Source organism: Oncorhynchus kisutch, linkage group LG16 (assembly GCF_002021735.2).
Source record: "Oncorhynchus kisutch isolate 150728-3 linkage group LG16, Okis_V2, whole genome shotgun sequence".
In the NCBI taxonomy this organism is placed as follows: Eukaryota; Metazoa; Chordata; class Actinopteri; order Salmoniformes; family Salmonidae; genus Oncorhynchus; species Oncorhynchus kisutch.
The window spans coordinates 25695617-25717856 of record NC_034189.2 but is presented as its reverse complement, the minus strand read 5'-3'; the positions used below and the strand labels follow the sequence as shown (position 1 = coordinate 25717856).

General features: G+C 44.8%; 1 protein-coding gene across 2 annotated transcripts in view; it reads left to right on the top strand.

The window, feature by feature from the left end:
• focad (focadhesin) overlaps positions 1-22240 on the top strand; it is a 66727-nt gene that overhangs the window by 5559 nt on the left and 38928 nt on the right. The window contains exons 5-11 of one of the 2 annotated variants that reach the window (XM_031792101.1): positions 428-526; positions 16842-16943; positions 17280-17523; positions 17697-17897; positions 18463-18550; positions 18847-19040; positions 19328-19585. In XM_031792101.1, the coding sequence (XP_031647961.1) occupies positions 428-526; positions 16842-16943; positions 17280-17523; positions 17697-17897; positions 18463-18550; positions 18847-19040; positions 19328-19585 (1186 nt within the window). Of the gene's footprint in view, positions 1-427; positions 527-16841; positions 16944-17279; positions 17524-17696; positions 17898-18462; positions 18551-18846; positions 19041-19324; positions 19586-22240 lie in introns of both variants that reach the window. The other variant, XM_020504249.2, reaches the window with a different exon arrangement.

Genomic DNA, 22240 nt, shown 5'->3' with positions numbered 1-22240 from the left:
TGCTCCTACTGCGCTGGCCAATCGGATAGCTTAAATCTCTGACTACAGCTTCCACAACCCCACAGCAAAGTTTGTCCAGTATGAAGGAAGTTAGAGGAAGTTTTGTGAGCCAATGCTAACTAGTGTTGGCGCAATGGCTGGAAGTATCTACTTCCAGTCATTGCGCTACTTCCAGTCATTGCGCTAATGATAGTTAGCATTGGCTCACGAAACTACCTCTAACTTCCTTCATATTGGACACAGACATAAAAATGGTATCCACAAGTTCATCTGACTCTGGGGATGTATATACAGGGCGTCATTGTCAAAATCCTGAAGTATCCCTGTAAGGTCCTCTGCACGGTATAATCCTAAGCTATCTGGGTTTTCTGTAAACTGCTAGTTATACTCCTGGACTTATTGATTTTTTTCTGCTTCTTATGAACAGGAATGTGCAGGGGTTGATAAAAGTGATAGGAAGGCTTCTCCAGGTGCAAGCGGACCAGCGAGACAAAGGAACGCCCTTCACTTGTCCCTACTCCATCAGGTTAGTCCACTTCACTTATCGCTAGTTCATCAAGTTATTCCACTTCACTTGTCTCCACTCCATCAGGTTATTCCACTTCACTTGTCCCCACTCCATCAGGTTAGTCCACTTCACTTGTCCCCACTCCATCAGGTTATTCCACTTCACTTGTCCCCACTCCAACAGGTTATTCCACTTCACTTGTCCTCGCTCCATCAGGTTAGTCCACTTCATTTGTCCCCGCTCCATCAGGTTAGTCCACTTTTTATTTTTATTTCCCGTGGTATGACTTTGCGGGCCAAATAGGACCATACACACCGCTCTATTTCACAACTTTACTGTGACCACAGAGGAAAGATGTCTAGGCTACTTTTGATTCATAACATCAAGTTAGGTTCTGAGTGTGAGACTATTGATTGGAGTGGAGTGCGGGTCTTTGAGTCCACATCACTTATCACTACTCCTTCAGGTAATTCCATGCTTGCCATGGTACATAGTGGCAGCCTTGGTAGTTTACTCCTGCAAATGTATCCTTAGTTATTTGTAAGTGTTTTCTATGTGCATTGTTTTATCAACTTTTAGCTGATCAAGTATTGAACACAGAACTAAAAATGTTACCAACAACGTTAAATTAGTTAACATACTTTTGGTCATGTAGTGTATGTGGACGGACACCTGCTCATCGAACGTCTAATTTCAAAATCACGGGCATGAATATGGAGTTGCCACCCCCCCACCCCTTGCTGCTATAATATCCTCCACTCTTCTGGAAAGGCTTTCCACTAGATGTTGGAACATTGTTGCGGGGACTTGCTTCCGTTCAGCCACAAGAGCATTACTGATGTAGGGCAATTAGGCCTGGCTCGCAGTCGGTGTTCCAATTAATCTCAAAGATGTTCGATGAGGTTCCACACCGATCTCGACAAACTATTTCTGTATGGACCTTGCTTTATCCTCAGGGACATTGTCATGCTGAAACAGGAAAGTGCCTTTTCCAAACTGTTGCCACAAAGTTGCAAGCACAGAATCGTCTAGAATGTCATTGTATGCTGTAGCATTGAGATTTCCCTTCACTGAAACTAAGGGGCCTAGCCCGAGCCACGAAAAACAGCCCCAGACCATTGTTCCTCCTCCACCAAACCTTACAGTTGGCTCTATGAATTGTGGCAGGTAATGTTCTCCTGGGATCCACCTAACCCAGAAGCGTGATTCACCACTCCAGAGAACGCTTTTCCACTGCTCCAGAGTCCAACGGCAACGAGCTTTACACCACTCCAGCCGACACTTGGCATTGCGCATGGTGATCTTAGGCTTGTGTGTAGCTGGTCGGCCATGAAAGTCCATGTCATGAAGCTCCTGGCGAACAGTTCTGGTGCTGACGTTGCTTCCAGAGGCAGTTAGAACTCGGTAGTGAGTGTTACAACTGAGGACAGACTTTCTTTTCACTCTTCAGCACTTGGCGGTCCTGCTCTTTGAGCTTGTATGGCCTACCACTTCGTGGCTGAGCCATTGTTGCACCTAGATGTTTGCACTTCACAAATAACAGCACTTCCAGTTGACCGGGGTGGCTCTAGCAGGGCAGAAATTTGATGAACTAACTTGCTGGAAAGGTGGCATCCTATGATGGTGCCACGTTGGAAGTCAGTGAGGCCATTCCATTCTTCAGTTAGGCTATTTTACTGCCAATGTTTGTCTATGAAGATGCATGGCTGTGTGCTCATTTGATACACTTGTCAGCAAAGGGTGTAGCTGAAATAGATGAATCCACACATACTTTTGTATATACAGTGGGGCAAAAAAAGTATTTAGTCAGCACCAATTGTGCAAGTTCTCCCACTTAAAAAGATGAGGCCTGTAATTTTCATCATAGGTACACTTCAACTATGACAGACAAAATTTGGAAAAAAATCCAGAAAATCACATTGTAGGATTTTTTAAAATGAATTTATTTGCAAATTATGGTGGAAAATAAGTATTTGGTCAATAACAAAAGTTAATTTCAGTACTTTGTTATATACCCTTTGTTGGCAATGACAGAGGTCAAATATTTTCTGCAAGTGGAGTGTGACTGTTTGATGTTGTGGACAGGTGTCTTTTATACTGATAACAAGTTCAAACAGGTGCCATTAATACAGGTAATGTTTGGAGGACAGAGGAGCCTCTTAAAGAAGAAGTTACAGGTCTGTGAGAGCCAGAAATCTTGCTTGTTTGTAGGTGACCAAATACTTATTTTCCACCATCATTTGCAAATAAATTCATAAATAATCCTACAATGTGATTTTCTGGATTTTTTTTCTCATTTTGTCTATCATAGTTGAAGTGTACCTATGATGAAAATTACAGGCCTCTCATCTTTTGAAGTGGGAGAACTTGCACAATTGGTGGCCGACTAAATACTTTTTTGCCCCACTGTATATATATATATATATATTGTATTTGACTACTTCTCCAATCAACTAGCTCATTGTTTGGATTCAAATACCAGCTCAGATCATCCTTGATCCTCATCTCTTTTTTTTTATCTCATCTCCCATCTACTGGACCAAAGGCTGGACCAAAAGATACAGAAATGGAAGCAACTATCACTCACTACACCCAAGATTTTCTCTGAAATGTTTAACATATTAAAACAACCCTGTGCAGGGAGCTGAGCAACAGCCTTAATTAAGCAAGACGGGATCTTACTACTGAATGGTATCATCACTGATAGAGGTATAGACATTCTCTTTCTCACTGAGACTTGGCATCAGCCCAATGAGTACATATCCCTCCACCAATTCCCTCCATCTGGCGACACCTACCTGGACTGTCCTCGCACATCCGGACAGGGTGGCGGATTGGCTGTAATCTGCAGGACTGACAGCACTGTGATTTTACTGCAGTACCAGCTGTCCTGTTTTGAATGAATGCCTTTCAAGATCAATGGCTCTGTATCAGTACTGTCTGCGTTAATTTGTTGGCCTCCCTAACTTTCCTGCTGAACTATCTGACCCACTAACACCCCTGAGCCCATACTATGCTAGAGCTTGGTGATTTCAACATACATGTCGTTTCCCCTGACTGCTGTCTCTCTACCGGCCTGGCGGATGTCCAGGACAACTTTGGACACCAACAGCACGTGGACTTTGCCATCTACAAGAAAGGCCATAAACTGGACCTAGTCTCCACAGGCGTGGATCTCGCCAAATTGGAAGGAAATGTGTCAGGGCTGTCTGACCATAAACTTATCACCTTCACCCTAGCTATTCCTCTACTCATTCGGCCCAAGAAACGCTGCATTCAGTTTAGAAGTCTGAAAACTGTAAACCATGGCCAGCTTACTAAATAGATCTCTACCTGCCAGTTACTGACTCTGGCTTAATACAACACTGCCTTGGCCTCCATACTGGATGAAGTTTCTCCTTTGAAAACATTTTATGGTGTCTTTTTCCTAATCGCCTCCCTGGTACACTGAAGAGCTAAGCTCTTTCAAAGCAACTGGCCCATCGTCTAGAACAACCGTATAAGAAAACTAGGCTAACTATATATGCGCAGATGTAAACTCAGCCAAAAAAATAAATGTCCTCACTGTCAACTGCGTTTATTTTAAGCAAACTTAATATTTGTGTGTGAACATAACAAGATTCAACAACTGAGACAACCTGAACAAGTTCCACAGACGTGACTAACAGAAATTGAATAATGTGTCCCTGAACAAAGGGCAGGTCAAAATCAAAAGAAACAGTCAGTATCTGGTGTGGCCACCAGCTGCATTAAGTACTACTGTGCATATCCTGGACTGCACCAGATTTGCCAGTTCTTGCTGTGAGATGTTACCCCACTCTTCCACCAAGGCACCTGCAAGTTCCCGGACATTTCTGGGGGGAATGGCCCTAGCCCTCACCCTCCGATCCAACAGGTCCCAGATGTGCTCAATGGGATTGAGATCTAGGCTATTCGCTGGCCATGGCAGAACACTGATATTCCTGTCTTGCAGGAAATCACGCACAGAACGAGCAGTATGGCTGGTGGCATTGTCATGCTGGAGGGTCATGTCAGGATGAGCCTGCAGGAAGGGTACCACATGAGGGAGGAGGATTTCTTCCCTGTAACACCCAGCGTTGAGATTGCCTAGAATGACAACAAGCTCAGTCCGATGATGCTGTGACACACCGCCCCAGACCATGACGGACCCTCCACCTCCAAATTGATCCCGCTCCAGAGTACAGGCCTCGGTGTAACGCTCATTCCTTCGACGATAAATGTGAATCTGGCCATCACCCCTGGTGTGAGAAAACCACGACTTGTCAGTGAAGAGCACTTTTTGCCAGTCCTGCCTGGTTTGTGCCCATAGGTGACGTTGTTGCCAGTGATGTCTGGTGAGGACCTGCCTTACAACAGGCCTACAAGCCCTCAGTCCAGCCTCTCTCAGCCTATTGCGGACAGTCTGAGCACTGATGGAGGGATTGTGCGTTCCTGGTGTAACTCGGGCAGTTGTTGTTGCCATCCTGTATAGAGGTCGACCGAATATGATTTTTCAACGCCGATACCGATTATTGGAGGACCAAAAATAGCCGTTTTTAAAAATGTATTTGTAATAATGACAATTACAACAATACTGAATGAACACTTTATTCTTTAAGTGAAATACGGAACCGTTCCGTATTTTGTGTAAGGGGTGGCATCCATTAGTCTAAATATTCCTGTTCCATTGCACAACCTTCAATGTTATGTTACAATAATGTAAAATTCTGGCAAATTAGGCGGCCCAAACTGCTGCGTGCAATGAACGCAAGAGAAGTGACACAATTTCACCTGGTTAATATTGCCTGCTAACCTGGATTTCTTTTAGCTAAATATGCAGGTTTAAAAATATATACTTCTGTGTATTGATTTTAAGAAAGGCATTGATGTTCATGGTTAGGTACACATTAGAGCAACGATACGCACCACATCGATTATATGCAACGCAGGACACGCTAGATAAACTAGTAATATCATCAACCATGTGTAGTTAACTAGTGGTTATGATTGATTGATTGTTTTTTATATGATAAGTTTAATGCTAGCTAGCAACTTACCTTGGCTTACTGCATTCGCGTAACAGGCAGTCTCCTCGTGGAGTGCAATGAGAGGCAGGTGGTTAGAGCGTTGGACTAGTTAACTGTAAGGTTGCAAGATTGAATCTCCCGAGCTGAAATGGTGAAAATCTGTCATTCTGCCCCTGAACGAGGCAGTTAACCCACCGCTCCTAGGCCGTCATTGAAAATAAGAATGTGTTCTTAACTGACTTGCCTAGTTAAAATACCGATTTCCGATTGTTATGAAAACTTGAAATCGACCCTAATTAATCGGCCATTCCGATTAATCGGTCGAACTCTAATTTTGACCTGTCGTGCAGGTGTGATGTTCGGACGTACCGATCCTGTGCAGGTGTTACACGTGGTCTGCCACTGCAAGGATGATCAGCTGTCCGTCTTGTCTCCCTGTTGCGTTGTCTTAGGAGTCTCACAGTACGGATATTGCAATATATTATATGGCTTTCTTTTGGTGTTTTCAGATTCAGTAGAAAGGCCTCTTTAGTGTCCTATGTTTTCATAACTGTGACCTTAATTGCCTACCGTCTGTAAGCTGTTAGTGTCTTAACGACCCTTCCACATGTGCATGTTCATTAATTGTTTATGGTTCATTGAACAAGCATGGGAAACAGTGTTTAAACCCTTTACAATGAAGATCTGTGAAGTTATTTGGATTTTTACAAATTATCTTTGAAAGGCAGGGTTCTGAAAACGGGATGTTTCTTTTTTTTTGCTGAGTTTATGAGCAACATCAGCAAGAATACCAACACACCATAAATGCAGCTCGTACATCCTACTATTCTCAACTGATCAGCAACAGCAGTAGTAAGTCCCGGGTGCTGTTCTCTACTGTGAGCAAGCTCCTCCAACTAGGGCTGTGGCGGTCATGAAATGTTGTCAGCCGGTGATTGTCAAGCAAATAACTGCCGGTCTCACGGTAATTGACCGTTAATTAACATAAACACAATTAGCATCCCCTGGCTTCCACTCATATACTACAAGCCACTGATGCAGACCTTTGGAACATTTTAAAACATCTAATAAATCCATTTAATATAGCCTACACGATTATTTATTTTTAGACTACATTTGCTTCATATCATCTTTCTTTGGATCTATTTCAGAAGGACAGAATAGCATACTATGTGTTGTCCTTATGTTAGGCCATTGTCTGGCTATGGCTGTGGGCTACACTTGTTCATTTAGCAGGCCAGATTTGCTTAGAATTCCATGGCATTACTTTATATTATTTCATAGTATGGAGAATACAATTTGAACATACCGGAATAAAATAGAAAGGACATTTTCTCAATGATTTGAGGGAGTGTGCACATGCGTCTATTCTGTGTTGAGCAGTTAACAAAGAAACAGGTACTCCTATTTGCTTCATTTATAGTTATTTACGCAACTGTAGTTGTGATACAAATGTTAGGCTATATGTTTTGATTTTTAATACGTTCTAAGGCTGCATGATGCGACTGTAAAATTATGATATGAAAAAGGTTGCATGAAAAGCATGAGCTCTGCTTAGTTTTTTTGTGCAGGCTGCACACACTTCATCAGTCTCTCATCAATTTGACAAGCACTTGATAAAGCCTCGAATTTCCCGGCGGCATCTCCTTTGTGTAACCGTAATGCCCCCTAAATAAATCCATGCCTTTGCGGCCAGTGGCCGTTGTGTCCTTGGGCTGAATATAATCATTATTTCTCCCAGCTGCGTGCTCCGAAGCACCTCTCATTCACATGTCTCTCTCAGATATCTCAATTCTTATCAGAATTGACACATCGGGGACGCAACAGCGCGTGTCCTTATCGAATTCCGAGGCGCATATTGAAGATATTGGAAGAACTGTCCACATTTACTTTTTGTCATCCAAAAAGATGAGTAGGCCTAACGAACAGCAAAAGCACTAGCCTATGTCAATCTACTATCCGCCATAGTACAAAAGTTGACCTATTCTGTGTGAGAAATAAATATTCCAAACATAGTCTGGGACAGATGTAGGATGCGATGGATCCCAAATTAATACAATCACTAGCTTAATTATTATTATTTTAAACAGTGAAGCTGATGCAACAGATGAGAACATTTAGCTTAAAATGTAGATGAACTATTTGGCTTTCTTCAGTATTATAAGCGCAGCAATGCGCACACGGCAGTAGGCTGTAAGTACGAATGTTCCAAAATGCAATCAATTAGCGGGAAAACACCATTCTCAAAAGTGACCACGAATCTGATTATGCATGCATTTTTATGGTGAAAATGGTCTTCCCCGAACTTGAAACTCACACAATGTGTGTGTGTGTGCCAGTTAGGCTCTACACCCATTGTAAAGCAAATGAATGTGCTTAATTTTTAGAAGTCATTTGTCCACTATCCACATCTTGGGATAAGCTACATGTGCAACTATATTTTGAAAAAGTCTGGGGGGAAAAAAGGCATGCGCTGTTTCTTGCATTACTGCATTCAAGCTGGTGATAGGATATTCACAAGTGATAGGGTAATATTGTCACCCATTAAAGGGACAATGGAGTGCTGAGTACCAGGTGGTTAGCAAGTTTGGTAGGCTACTAATGACCAGCAGAAGCATCAGAGTTTGGAGAAGCCTAATTACCGAGACTACACAGTCACGTAGAAATTGACTCGTGACCGCCGATGTGGCGGTAATACGGTCACCATAACAGCCCTACCTCCAACCTGTGAATAATTGTGCTACCTCAGCCTTCCCAGAATGGTGCAATCAATACCTGTGATTCTTCCAAAGCAAACTTTAAAACATGAATAGCAACTTCCTGACCTCCCAAGCCTCTTTAGTTGAGCTACCAAGTCCTATGCTCCCTGAGTCAAGGTTCTCCACCTTCACCACAGTCACTGCAGCTGATGCAACCAAGCTGGTTAGGACAAAGAGGCCCACCACTTGCTTAGACCTTATCACCACCTCCCTTGTCAAGACCTTCTTACCTGCTCTGGAGACGTCACAGAAACGGTCAACAAGTCCCTCATCACTGGGTGTGTCCCTCATTCAGCTCAAACTGTCCGCAGTCACACCAATACTTAAAAAGCCTGGATCTGAACAACTTCCAGAACTAAAGGCCTATTTCCAACCTGCCCTTCCTGAGTAAGCTCCTCAAACGTGCTGTTTGTAGCCAACTCCAAAGCCACCTGGCCACCTACTTGAGCCCTTCCAGTTGGGTTTTAGAGCTAGACACAGTACTGAGACTGCCCTGGTAAGGGTCACTAATGACCTCATGAATGCTGACTCTGGGGTTGCCAGCATCCTCTGACTGCTGGACCTCAGTGCAGCATTCAACACAGTTGCAGTCTAGCCATCCTGCTAGACTGCATGGAGAAGGGCCTGTCAGACACTGTCTTGGACTGGTTCAGGTCCTATCTCACTGATCGCTACTAGTTTGTAGCCATCAGTCCTAGTGAGTCAGACAGAGTTGTGCTCCGACATGGGTCCGTACTGGGGCCACTACGGTTTTGTATCCACATTCTGCCACTGGGAACATCTTCAGGAAACACGAACTGGGCTTTCACTTTTATACTGACAACACACAGCTCTATGTCTCCACAAACACTGCCAATGGCACTGCACTCCTGGTCAGCTGCCTGCAGGACATCAAAACATGGATGCAGTTGAGTTTCCTGCAGTCAAACTGCAACTAGACAGAGGTCGTCCTGATTGGCACTATCATTACCAACATCGGCAGCTACAGCCTCAATATTGATGATGTCAAGGTCCTCCCCTCCAGTCAGGTTCGCAACCTGGGTGTGATATTTGACAGTCAGCTCTCGTTTGAGGCGCACATCAAGAGTTTGACCAATGTCAAATTTTCCCATGTAACTCCCTTTTTGTTGACGCATCTGCCAAGAGCCTTAACAGGCTACAATATGTCTCCAACGGGTCCTCACGTGCTCACCCACACCTCCCCCGCGAGCACATTACAGTTCAACCTCCACTGGCTCCCCATATACTCACGCATCGACGACAAAATCCTGGTTCACACCTTCCAAGATATCCACAACTCTGGACCCAAGTACCTGTCTGACCTCATTTTACCCTCCTGCCCCACACGCACACGTCGCTCCTCCAGTTCTGTTTCCCTTCAGCCCCGCAGCAGACTTAATAACTACGGGTGACAGGGCTCTCAGTTGCGAGGCTTCGAGGCTGTGGAACTCACTTCCCGACACTATTAGGGCTGCAGAGTCTCTGGCCCCCTTTAAGGCACAGCTCAAGACTGTGCTGTTCAGAAAAGCCTTCAAGGACCTCTGCTATTTCTGTTCTCATGTCCTCCGGATCTGGCGACAGCTGTATATAGCTTTGATTTGTTTTCTGTGTTTTGGATTGTTGTTATTGTTATTATTTTGTGTGCCTTGGGTTGAGAAAAGCCCTTTACAAATTAAATGAATAATAATAATAATAATAATGCTTATTATAACATAACATTTTTCTGCAGTGGTAGTGATACCATTCTGTTGTAATAACAGCTGTGGATAGTCATGATAGCGTTGTTCGATTGACTTCTGTCGTAATAATAACATGTGGTGGTCATAATAGCATCTAAAGTAGTCAAAATAACATGTCATACCTTGTAGTAGTCATAATAAAACATGTCATAACATCTTGCCCTGTCAGAATAACATCTGTAATAGTCATAATAGCGCGATGTCATAACATCTGTAGTAGTTATGTTTTTTTCTTTTGTTACGATAACATTGTCATAATAGCATCTGTAGTAGTAATAATAACATTGTGATAACTTTTGTTGTAGTCCGAATAGCATTATGTCATAATTGCATCTGTAGTAGTAATATCTGAGTTACTCCGCTGTCATTGTAATATCTTAGTCGTTATTTAGTTGTGGAAATACTTCATTGATATCATCATAGTAATCTAAGATCCTAATGAAGTCATGAAAATGCTACAGATGTAGTACATTGGTAGCCTAACGTCTTATTGTGTTTTCATGGAAATGCTACAGTGAGGTCATAATAGTACTTTTTCTGAGTAGTTATAGTCCCAGTCGGTGTTAGATAGAACGCCTGTGGGGAAAACAACCTGTGGTTACCTAGGTTACCCCATTGGCTCACAGTAGAAACTTGACCCTTTTCAAACGCAATTATCTTGTTGTCTCCTTGTTTTAGTCAATTACAAAACTACATTTAAGAAAAGTACATCATGTATAAAGGTTCCTTTTCAACATTGCCTGCTCCAGAGAGTTCATGCTACTTAGAAAAACACTATATTGTAGGGCTTCCCTCATTCCCCTTTTCATGAAGGTGCTAGCAGCCACATGAGTGAGTGCAAGCTAGCTAGCTACCGACTGGAACATTTAAGCTAGCCAAAACCAACGACACAAACTAACAGACTATACAGTTACAAGTAGTGAGTGGAGTTACACATGGGCTATACTAAACAAGTTAAATGTCTTATCTGTGATGAAATGTTTTCCACACACATAGCTAGGTGTAGCCTACTTGGACAAAGTCCCCACATTTCCCTCTCTCCCACACCGAAAAGCCTGAAGCCTCTTCTCACAGGATTTTTGACCTGGTTACATGTACATTGAACAACACAGCAGATTTTTGGGATGTTTTTTTTCTCTCATTCTGTGTAACCCCAAAAATATTTTACCATGGGGGTGAATGGGAAAGAATGGTTGTTTCCCCCAAGTTGTGGTCTTGGGGAATTTCTTATTACGTGAATATCAACTCGGAGTATGTCTTAGGCTTTTGTACAGCAGTAGAAATGCTGTGATGATATCATAGTAATACGGGAGTACTTTGCCTTCTACTGCAATTATGGGGCTGTAGATCATGACTCGGCGTTCCAAATGCCACCCTATTCCTTAGTGCACCACTTTTAACCAGGGCTGGTCAAAAGTAGTGCACTATAGGGTTTAATTTGGGAAGCATAGAATTATTTCCCTGTGGAGAAATGCTAGGAAGTTAGTATACCGACCCCTTCCATAGGATTGTCCTCTGGCTGAGCCATCCTGCTGATAATGATTAATATCTCATTTGGGTAACATCAACCCATGCCAATGGGCTGTTAAGGCCCAGCTCTGATTTAATTTCATAGTGGATTGATGAATCATGTATCATGACACCTCAGCAGTCACCTAAGGTGTCAGGAATGAGGTGCATGAGTTGGGGGGGGTAGGGAATCGCATCAAAGTACAAAAGGGCCAATACCTACTGCCACTAGATGCTTCAATAGTGATCTGAGCAGCCGTATAGTAGGCTGCACCTTGAGCCAGCTAGCCAGCACACAACTCTCCAAGATGGACATGGCTATTCCGGCTTTGAGAATGAATGGGTGTCAACCACCAAGGGCAGGGGAATCCTTCTGGGGACAAGTCAGAAGGAGTCAAATACAGTCCCGTGTAGCTCAGTTGGTAGAGCATGGTGCTTGCGATACCAGGGTTGTGGGTTCGCTTCCCATGGGGGACCAGTATGAAGTAAAGTATGAATATGTATGCACTCACTACTCTAAGTTTCTCTAAATAACAGCATCTGCTAGATGTCAAAAATGTCATTGTAAAATGTACACAACTCTTAGCTACTGTATATCCAGGGCAGAAATGGATGCTTTTCTCAAAGCCTATAGAGAGAATCCTCCCCCTCCCCTGTCCTCGTTTTCCCTACCCCAGTCTTTGATGTGGACCTCTGCCAAGATCTTGGGGCCCCCCGAAATCAGTTAGAGTGGTGGGTAAAAAGACACAGATGCAAGCTAGGCCTATCTTTTCTCTCTTTCTTTCTTTCTCCATCCCTGTTGTTTTCTCTCACCATATGTGTATCTCTTTTTCTATACCTCCCCCCTTTCTCTATATTTCCCTCCATTTTATTGTTACCTTTCCCCCTCTTTACGTCTCTTCTCCGTCTCACTCCCTGTCATTCCCTGGTGAGAAGATGAATGTGCCTGGGGCAGCAGGGTGGAGCCGCCGGGCCGACAGCCTCGCTCCGCCATTGGTGGATGCGCCTGGCTCTGCTGGGCGATTGTAAATGCTGCGGGATTAATGAAGAATGCCCACGAGGTGCCCATTGTTGACCGTCTGCCCGCCGCTGCCCCGCTCAATCTTCCACAGAGACACTAAGCCACTTAACCACCCAGCGGGACCAGAAGGAGGGGGTGTTCAGGAGGTCCGGTGCGAAAACGAGCGCCATTCTCCCAGGATCACGTCCTGTATCTGTCTTGTCTGTCCCCATAACCATGTCGGTCCCACCCAACCAGACAGGCTTCAGTTCAGCTGCATTTCCAGGGCGTCCGACGATTTCCGATTCCGACTTGGTGTGGCACTAAAGCATGTATACATTTCTCCCGGTGAGGCCCTGTCGTGTCTCCCTCAACCCCAACCCCCACATCCTTTTGTGTGATCTGAGTTCATCTGGGAGTCAGCGTAACCTGCACACATTGCCAGACTGGTGGGTTCTTAAAAGGACAGTTCAAAGTTAATTGTCCAGTTAAAGTTAGAGTCCTTAATTATAACAGTAACAAAGTGTTCTACCCATCCCTGTTTTGTAAAAAAAAACTAAGAGATGGAGCTGGAGAAATGTAACTGCTCTCAAATTCATAGACAAAGCTATGGATGCAAGGACTGACCATCCATTATATCAACATTATAGTTTGAACCATGTTTTGAGGCTATACAGTGTTTGTTTACAAACTTTGGAGTAAAACAAAAGTATATTTTGGGTTCTGATAAGATACAACAGTTGAACTAAACTCCTAAGACAAGTATATTTTACGCTCCTGCTACTCCGTTCATTATATATGCAGTCACTTTAACCATATCTACATGTACATACTACCTCAATCAGCCCGACCAACCGGTGCCAGTATCTAGCCCCGCTACTGTATGTAGCCTCGCTACTGTTATTTTTCACTATTTCTATACTTATCTATTGTTCACCTAATACCTTTTTTGCACTGTTGGTTAGAGCCTGTAAGTAAGCAGACCTGTTGTATTTGGCGCACGTGACAAACTTCGATTTGATTTATTCTTCAAGAATAAATGGGTATTTATCATTCATTTGTAAGTTTTTTTTAAATATATAAAATGCTGTATTTAAGAATTCTAGCTGTAAAGGGACACCTAAAATTAGTCTGACAATTTCAGACTTCAACTCGGGTGTCAAACTCATTCCACTGAGGGCCGAGTGTCTGCGGGTTTTTGGACATAGACAACCTGGTCAGGGGAGTTCCTTACTAATTAATTACTTTATTAATCTATCAAGTACAAGGGTGGAGTGAAAACCCGCAGACACTGCCCTCTGTGGAAAAGTTTGACACGTGTCCTAACTGGTCTAATGGGGGAGGTGTGTTCATGTTGCACGCCATCTGTTATGTGGGCTAGATCCAGCTGTTTGCCTCAGTCACAAATGAATGGAAAAGATAAACACTATCTAATTTCCAAATCTTTTCCATTCATTATAACTTCAGCCATATAGCCTGGTATAGTGTATCTACACAACCAATGGTGAGGGATGTGGACTTCAGACCACTTTTAAAATCTGAAGACGACAAACGTTGATTTTAAAGCCCCGCTACCCTCCAACCCAGCGCCCTTTATTCTGCCACTGCCAATGAACTTGCAGTTCAACAATGGCAAGGTAGCAAGGTCAGTCTTGTCAGTTTCCTGCTCCCTCCATTGTCTGGCTGTGAAAGCAGGTAATGGTGGGTCTGTCTGGCCTGTCTGGAGAGAAAGAAGGCCTGATGGATAGGCCGCATTGAACTGGAGGTTGAGACGAACCACGGGGAACCTGAGGAGAGGGATAGAGAGATAGTCAGACAGATTACGCCATGGGATGTGGAGGGAAGGGGGATGCTTTGTTCCGCAAGAGACTATGGCAGGCAAGCTGGTCAGTCACACGAGAGAGAGAAAGAGGGAGGGAGAGCAAGAGACGTCCTTCCTCCGGTGTTGGAGGCACTCAGTGGCGCATGCAATGATTGACGTGGGGCAGTGGTCACAATCACGCCTGTCTGTCTGCAGGCAATGTCCCCCTGCCACAAGTGTGTTGTTTTAACCTGGGCCTTTGTCTTGTTCAAAGGCCATGTCCAATCTCTCTTGAAAGGTAGACTTCAGGTTGGTTTACACATTCAGATTCTGAAGAGTGGGATGCTATATCCTCGTTATTGTAATCCATGAATCACTTTTCATAAAAGAGCCTTTGCCCTCTTCAGCTCCACCGGTGTTCAGAGTTTACCCACTTTTCTTTAACCACTAAGACAGTCAACCATTTCCCACTTACAACTACACTGCCAGAATCTGGACTGGAGCTCCTTTTCTGACCTAATTGAACGTCATTGTGGATTGTTGGGACCAGGAGCACCACAGCCCCTCTGTTCGCCAGTCGGCCGGTGGCCAATTCTTAGGCTGGGCACGGTCTGCCTGACGCCAGCTCTGCCCCAGCCCCCCAGGTGGCAGGGGGAAGACTGGGATGAGGGGCGAGGGCAGGCATTAGCCTCGTTAAAGGCTTCTTTGGCTTTGGTTGTCGTCCTCGTAATGATTTTGTGCCCCCTCTCTTTTGTTGTCCAGTCTGACAGTAGGTAAGGTAAGATCCTGTTACAATGACAGCCAGGCCATTTAAAGGCATTGCCAGGGACTTTGCTGGGTTGAGAGGTTTCCTATGTGAGCTGTTTTCTTGTCGGCCTGAGCTCCATTAGCCTTTGCTTGAGACATAGGACTTGCCTACATCAACATTTTTTTAAGCTTGGTGGTCAGAAGTGTATCCATTGTCCTGGAGGAATCTATGTACACTTTGGGCAGATCAGAAGAAGAACTCGTCTGCCAAGTTACACAGAGCTTTGTAGACCGAAGAAATTTGAAAGCCTCTGGTTCTGCACATTTTTAAGGCTCAGCATGACAAAATATATCTGTTTAAGATGGACTAAAAAGTAATAGCCCTATATTAAGACTATTTGGCTTGTTTCCAACTAAGACAGGTTCTTAGCTAATTATTACATCTAAATGTGACTTTATATTGTTTGAGGGGTAGGTCACATCTCAATGAAACAATTTTGTGACAAAAGATTAAGCTGCTGACTGATATCTGACCTAATTCAGAGTTCTGTGGTCATTTTAGGATGTTAGTTGTGTTTATGCAGCAGTCCAATTCAGGTCTTTTGGCAATTATTTGCATATCTCATACCTATCTAAACTGTGTAAAATGTGTAAACATTTACAACAACAAAAAAACACATGGAATCTGATCTTTTGACTTCCAATATATACCACTTCCATATGTGGATCTCAATTCTGATACAAACCCTATCCTCCATATGCGGCCTCTGTCAGGGCACTCATATCATATTTTTTTGTTGCTCTGATGTGTTTCTTATTGCGCACAACCTGCCTTTACCATGACAACCACCAACCTTTTAAGGAACAGGGATGGGAAATGAGCATTGCATCTGCGTGCTACTTCAAATGCTACATCAGTGTGAATGCGCAAATCTGATATGGGTCACATGTAAAACTGTGTGTGGAGGGTCAGAAAGAGATATTGGATATAGAAAGAAAATCTGATTTAGGGTGGCTGTGTAAACAGCCTTTGACCTCAACATCAAGTTATTCAGAAGAACATTTGCCTGAGAAACTCTTAGACGATGAGACCCAGATGCATCAGTCAGTCACATCCCTCTTCAAGGCCAGGCTTCTGCTAGACTCACACTCATTCAGGGAAAGACTATGAGCACAACGAACTGGCCATAATATCTGCACTATTACCCACTGGCCTGTAATATAATGAAATATCTAAATAAGGGAACAGAATACATTAAACCAAATATCCAAATGTCTTTTTTTCTGTTTTTTATATATTCATGCTTATGTGTTGCATTAGCTTTCAAACTAAACTAAACTCCAGTACTTTTCACATGGACTTGAAACCGGAAACCTTGATTGCTTTGTGTTGGCCTTGTCAGCGAAATGAGATGAAGGAAGACGGATAAACAAATGGGATAATTGATTATGAATGATTGTTTATTTAAGTGTCTTTGCTGCCCAGACATATGGGCTTATAAGACACTATGGTTGCGTCCCATATGCCACCTTATTATCGACATAGTGAACTTCATTTGACCAGGGCCCATAGTGTTCTGGTCAAAAGTAGTGAACCACATAAGGAATAGGTTGCCGCTTTGGGACGCACACTAATTTTACTGATTTATTTACAGCGTGTGAGCAAACAACTCATCTTCACACATCCATAGAGATTGCATACCTACCAGTAGCCCAAAGCAAAGCCAAACAAATAAATTAATATGTTACAGGACCAGCCCCCATCCATACATCATCGTCTTGGAGAACCGTCCTGACTGCTGGCCCGTTCTGCTGCTGGAGATTGACGACTTCATCCAGCGGGCCGCTGACAGGTTAGCTAAAGGGTTTTCTTCCCTGGCCAGCCCCGGGAACGAACTAGAGGTGAGGCCGAACTGCTCGGCCTTCAAAGATGTCCAAGTCATCTGGTCGTTCAGCTGGAGCATCCTCCATAACTCATGACATGACTGTCAGCTAGTTCACCTGTTTGATTTGTGTTCTTCTTCGAGGCGTGATATTATCTACTTTTAAATATGCTTTACAGTTACATTTTACTACATGGACGTGCAAGTGTGTGTTTAACACAGATTTCTCCTGTGTGTGTGTGTGTGTGTGTGTGTGTGTGTGTGTGTGTGTGTGTGTGTGTGTGTGCATGCATATAACACGTGTAGGGGTGAGTCTGCGTACGTGACCATGTTGGCCCCCTTTCTGCGCTACCTGTACTGTGAGCCCCAGCGGCTGCCAGAGTACGCTCTGCTCAGACACAGCCTCCTCAGGGTCCTACTGCCCCCCCAGCCGGGGGATCACAACCAAGAAAAGAAGAAAGACCAGGAAACTGAAGAGGACCCGGGACAGAGCCCTGTGGTATGCCACAGCCTGGTTCGCTGTCTCTACGAGCTAGTTCCTCACATGCAGGTGAGACGAGATTGATTTTCCTTTTTGTTTCTTTGAGGAAACACACCATTTACAGTGTAGACATGAACCTGTGAACCCACTATAGCATAGCACAACACAGCACATGTGAAAGACACAACATAGCAGGTATGGTATGATCATTGACGCGGCCTGTGTTATGTCTCCATCTTCAGGTGGACAGTGTGGAGGCAGTGTTGGAGCTGCGGGGCCTCGTGGAGGCCATGATCCCGGCTCTGGAGGTGGCCGACTGGGGGAGTGAGAGGGCCCAGCTGGCCCTGCAGCTGCTGTGTGCCTGTCAGCTAAGTCTGAAGCTTAGCGGAGACTGCAGACCACTACTCCAACTACTGCACCAGCTCCTCCCCACCCGCACAGAGGTGAGCCAGCCGGGCAAGCCAAAATAGTTTAAAATGGCTTCCTCACCTGGTCTTCATCTCCTTCATCTGCACAGATCAGTAAACAGTTTGTGTGGGTTCTAATGAGATCAGCCTCTTGCTTCACGCTCTTTCAGACGTTGCCGCTGTTTATGGTTATGTTATATTTCTGAGAAGGAAGAACCCCCAGCAAACCGTTTCCCCACAGACAGACACAAAGCACAGCAGCTCTTTAGCTTGTTTGTCTGCCTGTGGCTGTGGAGGTTTGTTAGGATTCTGTCGACAGCTCCCGCTCAATGTATCCAGATCCGCCTCGCGGTGCGATCCTAATCTCCTCAAAGCATTGGTTTGGGAGCACATACATCTCCAAAGATTCCTCCGGGGGTCGAAGACTGAGAGGGAATCTTTGGAGCTCAGTGTGCTGCGCTTACAATCCCTGCGTTTTCAAGACCCCTCGGGGTTGGGATGTGTGTGTTTGTGTTGGGGGGGTAGGAGGGGGGTTGTCAGTTTGTATTCTCACTTCCTCGAAAGTGCGTGCGTGTGACTGTGCATGTGTATGTTTTTCCAGGAGTTCCCTGTGGAGGACATGATGGTGGGCTTGGCTCTGCTCCTTCTCGAGGCCTCAGCGTCCCAGCAGACCGGGCTGCTTACACTGGGTATCAACTCTCTCTCAGCTTCCTCTCCTTACACAGACTGGTCCCTCTCTCTTCTCCTTTAAACTCACTTCTCTCGCTCTTTCCTTTTGCCTCTTTCTCTACTACTCTCACCTGTCTCACTCTTCCACACTCTTTCCCTCCCCCACACTTGCCTCTCTTTCCCTACCTTCCCTACATGCACCTCTCTCTGTCTCTCTCCACTATACTTGCCTCTGGCTATCCACACACTCACCTCTCCCTCTCTCTCCATCCCTACACCCCAACTCTCTTAATGATGATATCTTTACCCCCTGCAGCCCTAAGTCTGGCCCCCCCAGAGTGTGAGCGACCCCCCTGGGGTACCCCGGTGCTGGTGCTGCCTCTCCTGCAGGTCCTCTCCTGCTCATCCCTCATGGAGCCTCTGACGGACTCCCGCACACACACACGCAACCAGAGCCTGGCCCAGAGCCTCCTACAGAATGCGCAGAGAGAGTCCTCCAAGCCTGCTGAGGTAAACAAATGCACTTCTTAGGGTTAATTTATATAAAGGCCTACTCACAAAAAAACTGGAAGCGGGATTTACCTCCAGATTGGCCTTTATTTATGACGTGCGTGAGAGGAGCAATGATTAATGCCAAGCAATGAAATATGCCAAGTTAACAGTACGTGTGTCATACTGTAAATATTATGCCCTGCATTCTTGTTAGCATATGGTCTTTATACCCATAGTTCTGCCAACCCCCCTCCAACCTTCATCTCCCCCTTATCCCCACTCTCTTTCCTACTCTTTACCAGAAGGTGTCCCAGTTAGCCTTACCCCTCAGCCCGTGGTCCAGTGAGTTGCTGGTGGCCACCCAGGTCCTACGCCAGGTGACAGGGGACCCGGTGGCGGCTAGCGAGTGGCTCTTGGCGGTGACCTCGGCCCTGCCCCTGAGCCAGCGCGTCCCGTCTCCCCTCACCCTTACCGTGGCTCACCTGGTGGTCACCGGTCAGCAGGACGTCTGCAGACTGGCCCTGAAAACCGCAGCTGCCATCGCCCAGGCAGACCCCGCACAGGTAGCTACTGGAAACCGCATGCTGAAGCCACATTTTATTAAAAGTTAATGTTGACCACATGCAGGACCCACATTCATATATAACTGTAAGTTATATAAAGTTCAACTCTAGGAATTACAGAACTGTCATACTTTTTTGGGGTGAACAATAGTTTTTATTGAATCACTTAAAGATGCGTTAAAAGGTTTTGTATAATTTCAGCCAGTAGTTTTGAAAGTAGAGTTCACGAGCCAAAACGGGTCCCCGAAAATTGTGCACAACGTCATCCTGCAAAAAAAAAAAAAAATGTTACGAATATTTTTTGGGGCCTGCCCTGTTGTTCAGAACGGTAAACTGGGGCAAATCGCTTTGAAACTGAAAACAAAAATGTGCATTCTTATTCCCTGTTTCACTCTGCTTCCAAACAATATCTCCCTACTGAACACAACCCTGTTTGTTGCTATCACTACAGTGCATATGGGAAGTATTCAGACCCTTTGCTCTGAGATTTGAAATTGAGCTCAGGTGCATCCTGTTTCCATTGATCATCCTTGAGATGTTTCTACAACTTGATTGGAGTCAACCTGTGGTAAATTCAATTGATTGGACATGATTTGGGAAGGCACACACCTGTCTATTAAGCTCCCACAGTTGACAGTGCATGTCAGAGGAAAAACCAAGCCATGAGGTTGAAGAAATTGTCCGTAGAGCTCCGAGACAGGATTGGGTTGAGGAACAGATCTGGGGAATGGTACCGAACAATTTCTGCAGCATTGAAGGTCCCCAAGAAGAAAGTGGCCATCATCATTCTTAAATGTAAGACTTTTGGAACCACCAACACTCTTCCTACAGCTGGCCACCCAGCCAAACTGAGCAACCGGGGGAGAAGGGCCTTGGTCAGTGAGGTGACCAAAAACCTGGCCATCTCTGCAGCCCTCCACCAATCAGGCCTTTATGGTAGAGTCGCCAGACGGAAGCCAGTCCTCACTAAAAGGCACATGACAGCCCACTTGGAGTTTGCCAAAAGCCACCTAAAGGACTCTCAGACCATGAGAAACAATAGTTGTGCAGCGACACTCCCCATCCAACCAGAGAGAACTTGAGAGGATCTACAGAGAGGAATGGGAAAAACTCCCCAAATACAGATGTGCCAAGCTTGTAGCGTCATACCTAAGAAGACTCGAGGCTGCCAAAGGTGCTTCAACAAAGTACTGAGTAAAGGGTCTGAGTACTTATGTAAATGCGAAATTTCAGTTTTTATTTGCAATACTTTTGCAGACCTTTCTACAAACCTGTTTTTGCTTTGTCATTATGGGGTATTGTGTGTAGATTGATGAGGGGAAAATAAAACGATTGAATCCATTTTAGAATAAGGCGTAACGTAACAAAATGTGGAAAAAGTGAAGGGGTTCAAACACTTTCCGGATGCACTATATACCGCCGGTTGAAAGGCAAAGGATTAAAACCGTCAGACACTGTGACCCCGGAGGACGATCACCTGCTATAGACAATAAAGAAATGTCACATTGTATATCACCCTTATTTGCAGCGCTCATTAGATGGCTTAGTGCACACCTTTTGATTCTGTAATTGCTCCCTGAGCGCCTGTTGTTCTGCTAGTTAAGTGGGGAGCAGTAAGTTATTGGTGCCTTTTATACCCATGGTATTTCCTTGTGTGTGTGTGTGTGTGTGTGTGTGTACAGTATGAAGCATGTTTGTGTCGTTACAGTGTGTGTGTGTGTCGACACCCCATATACAGTTTTTATGGGCTGATTAATTTCTCCTTTACACCATTGGCTTGTGGGCTAATTCCTCCCCCCCGACCTCCATGTCTCTCAGTAACTAGGAGGCTAAATCACAACACCACCACTGCGGCTGCCGCAGCCTGCAGGCACTAGGGTGCTGCAAACACGAGATTTACAAGCCACAAATAGAAACACGCTAGGCTACTATCTACAGTATTATTCATGTTTTCTACTTACGATCTTGTCACTACAATGCTAACTTGTCGAGTCTTCAGGCACTGCAGTGCAACAACGGAAGGAAGGACCTAGTCTTTAACCAAGAAGAACAGACAACACAATTACCAACACAATAATCAACCATTCAATCACCATCTAAACTCTATAGTTACACTCAATGCACTATGGAGTGGCTGTTTCAAGCTTCTCAGAGTAGGAGTGCTGATCTAGGATCAGGTTCCCCCTGTTTAAGTAATCTTACTGACTGAAATGTGAAAGGCAAAACTGATCCTACTCTAGTAGTTTGATACCATATGGCCCCAGATTTTTACAACAGTGCATTTAATGTAATTGCAGAGGTGGTTGGTAATTGTATTGGGGAACACAGGTGACCGTTCCCTCGAAAAGGCACACAAAAAAAACGGCAAGGGAGAGAACCCCCCCCCCCCCCCATGATAAGCCATGCAGATGTTGGGGTTGCTAGGCAACAGGGCAAGGTGTGGGCGAACGGGGAGCGATAAGCTCGTTATGCTAATGAAGGCATAGCAGTGGCAGAGGCGTCGCCGACAGGGGACTGAGGGTCAGAGAAGGACACCTTTCTCTCAGTCTTTTACTCCCGGAAGGAAGGAAAGAAGGTATGGAGTAGTGGCTTTAACCTCTGCTCTGACACGACCGTTTGGGGCGCCCATTGGGGCATTTCAGAGGATTCCCTCAA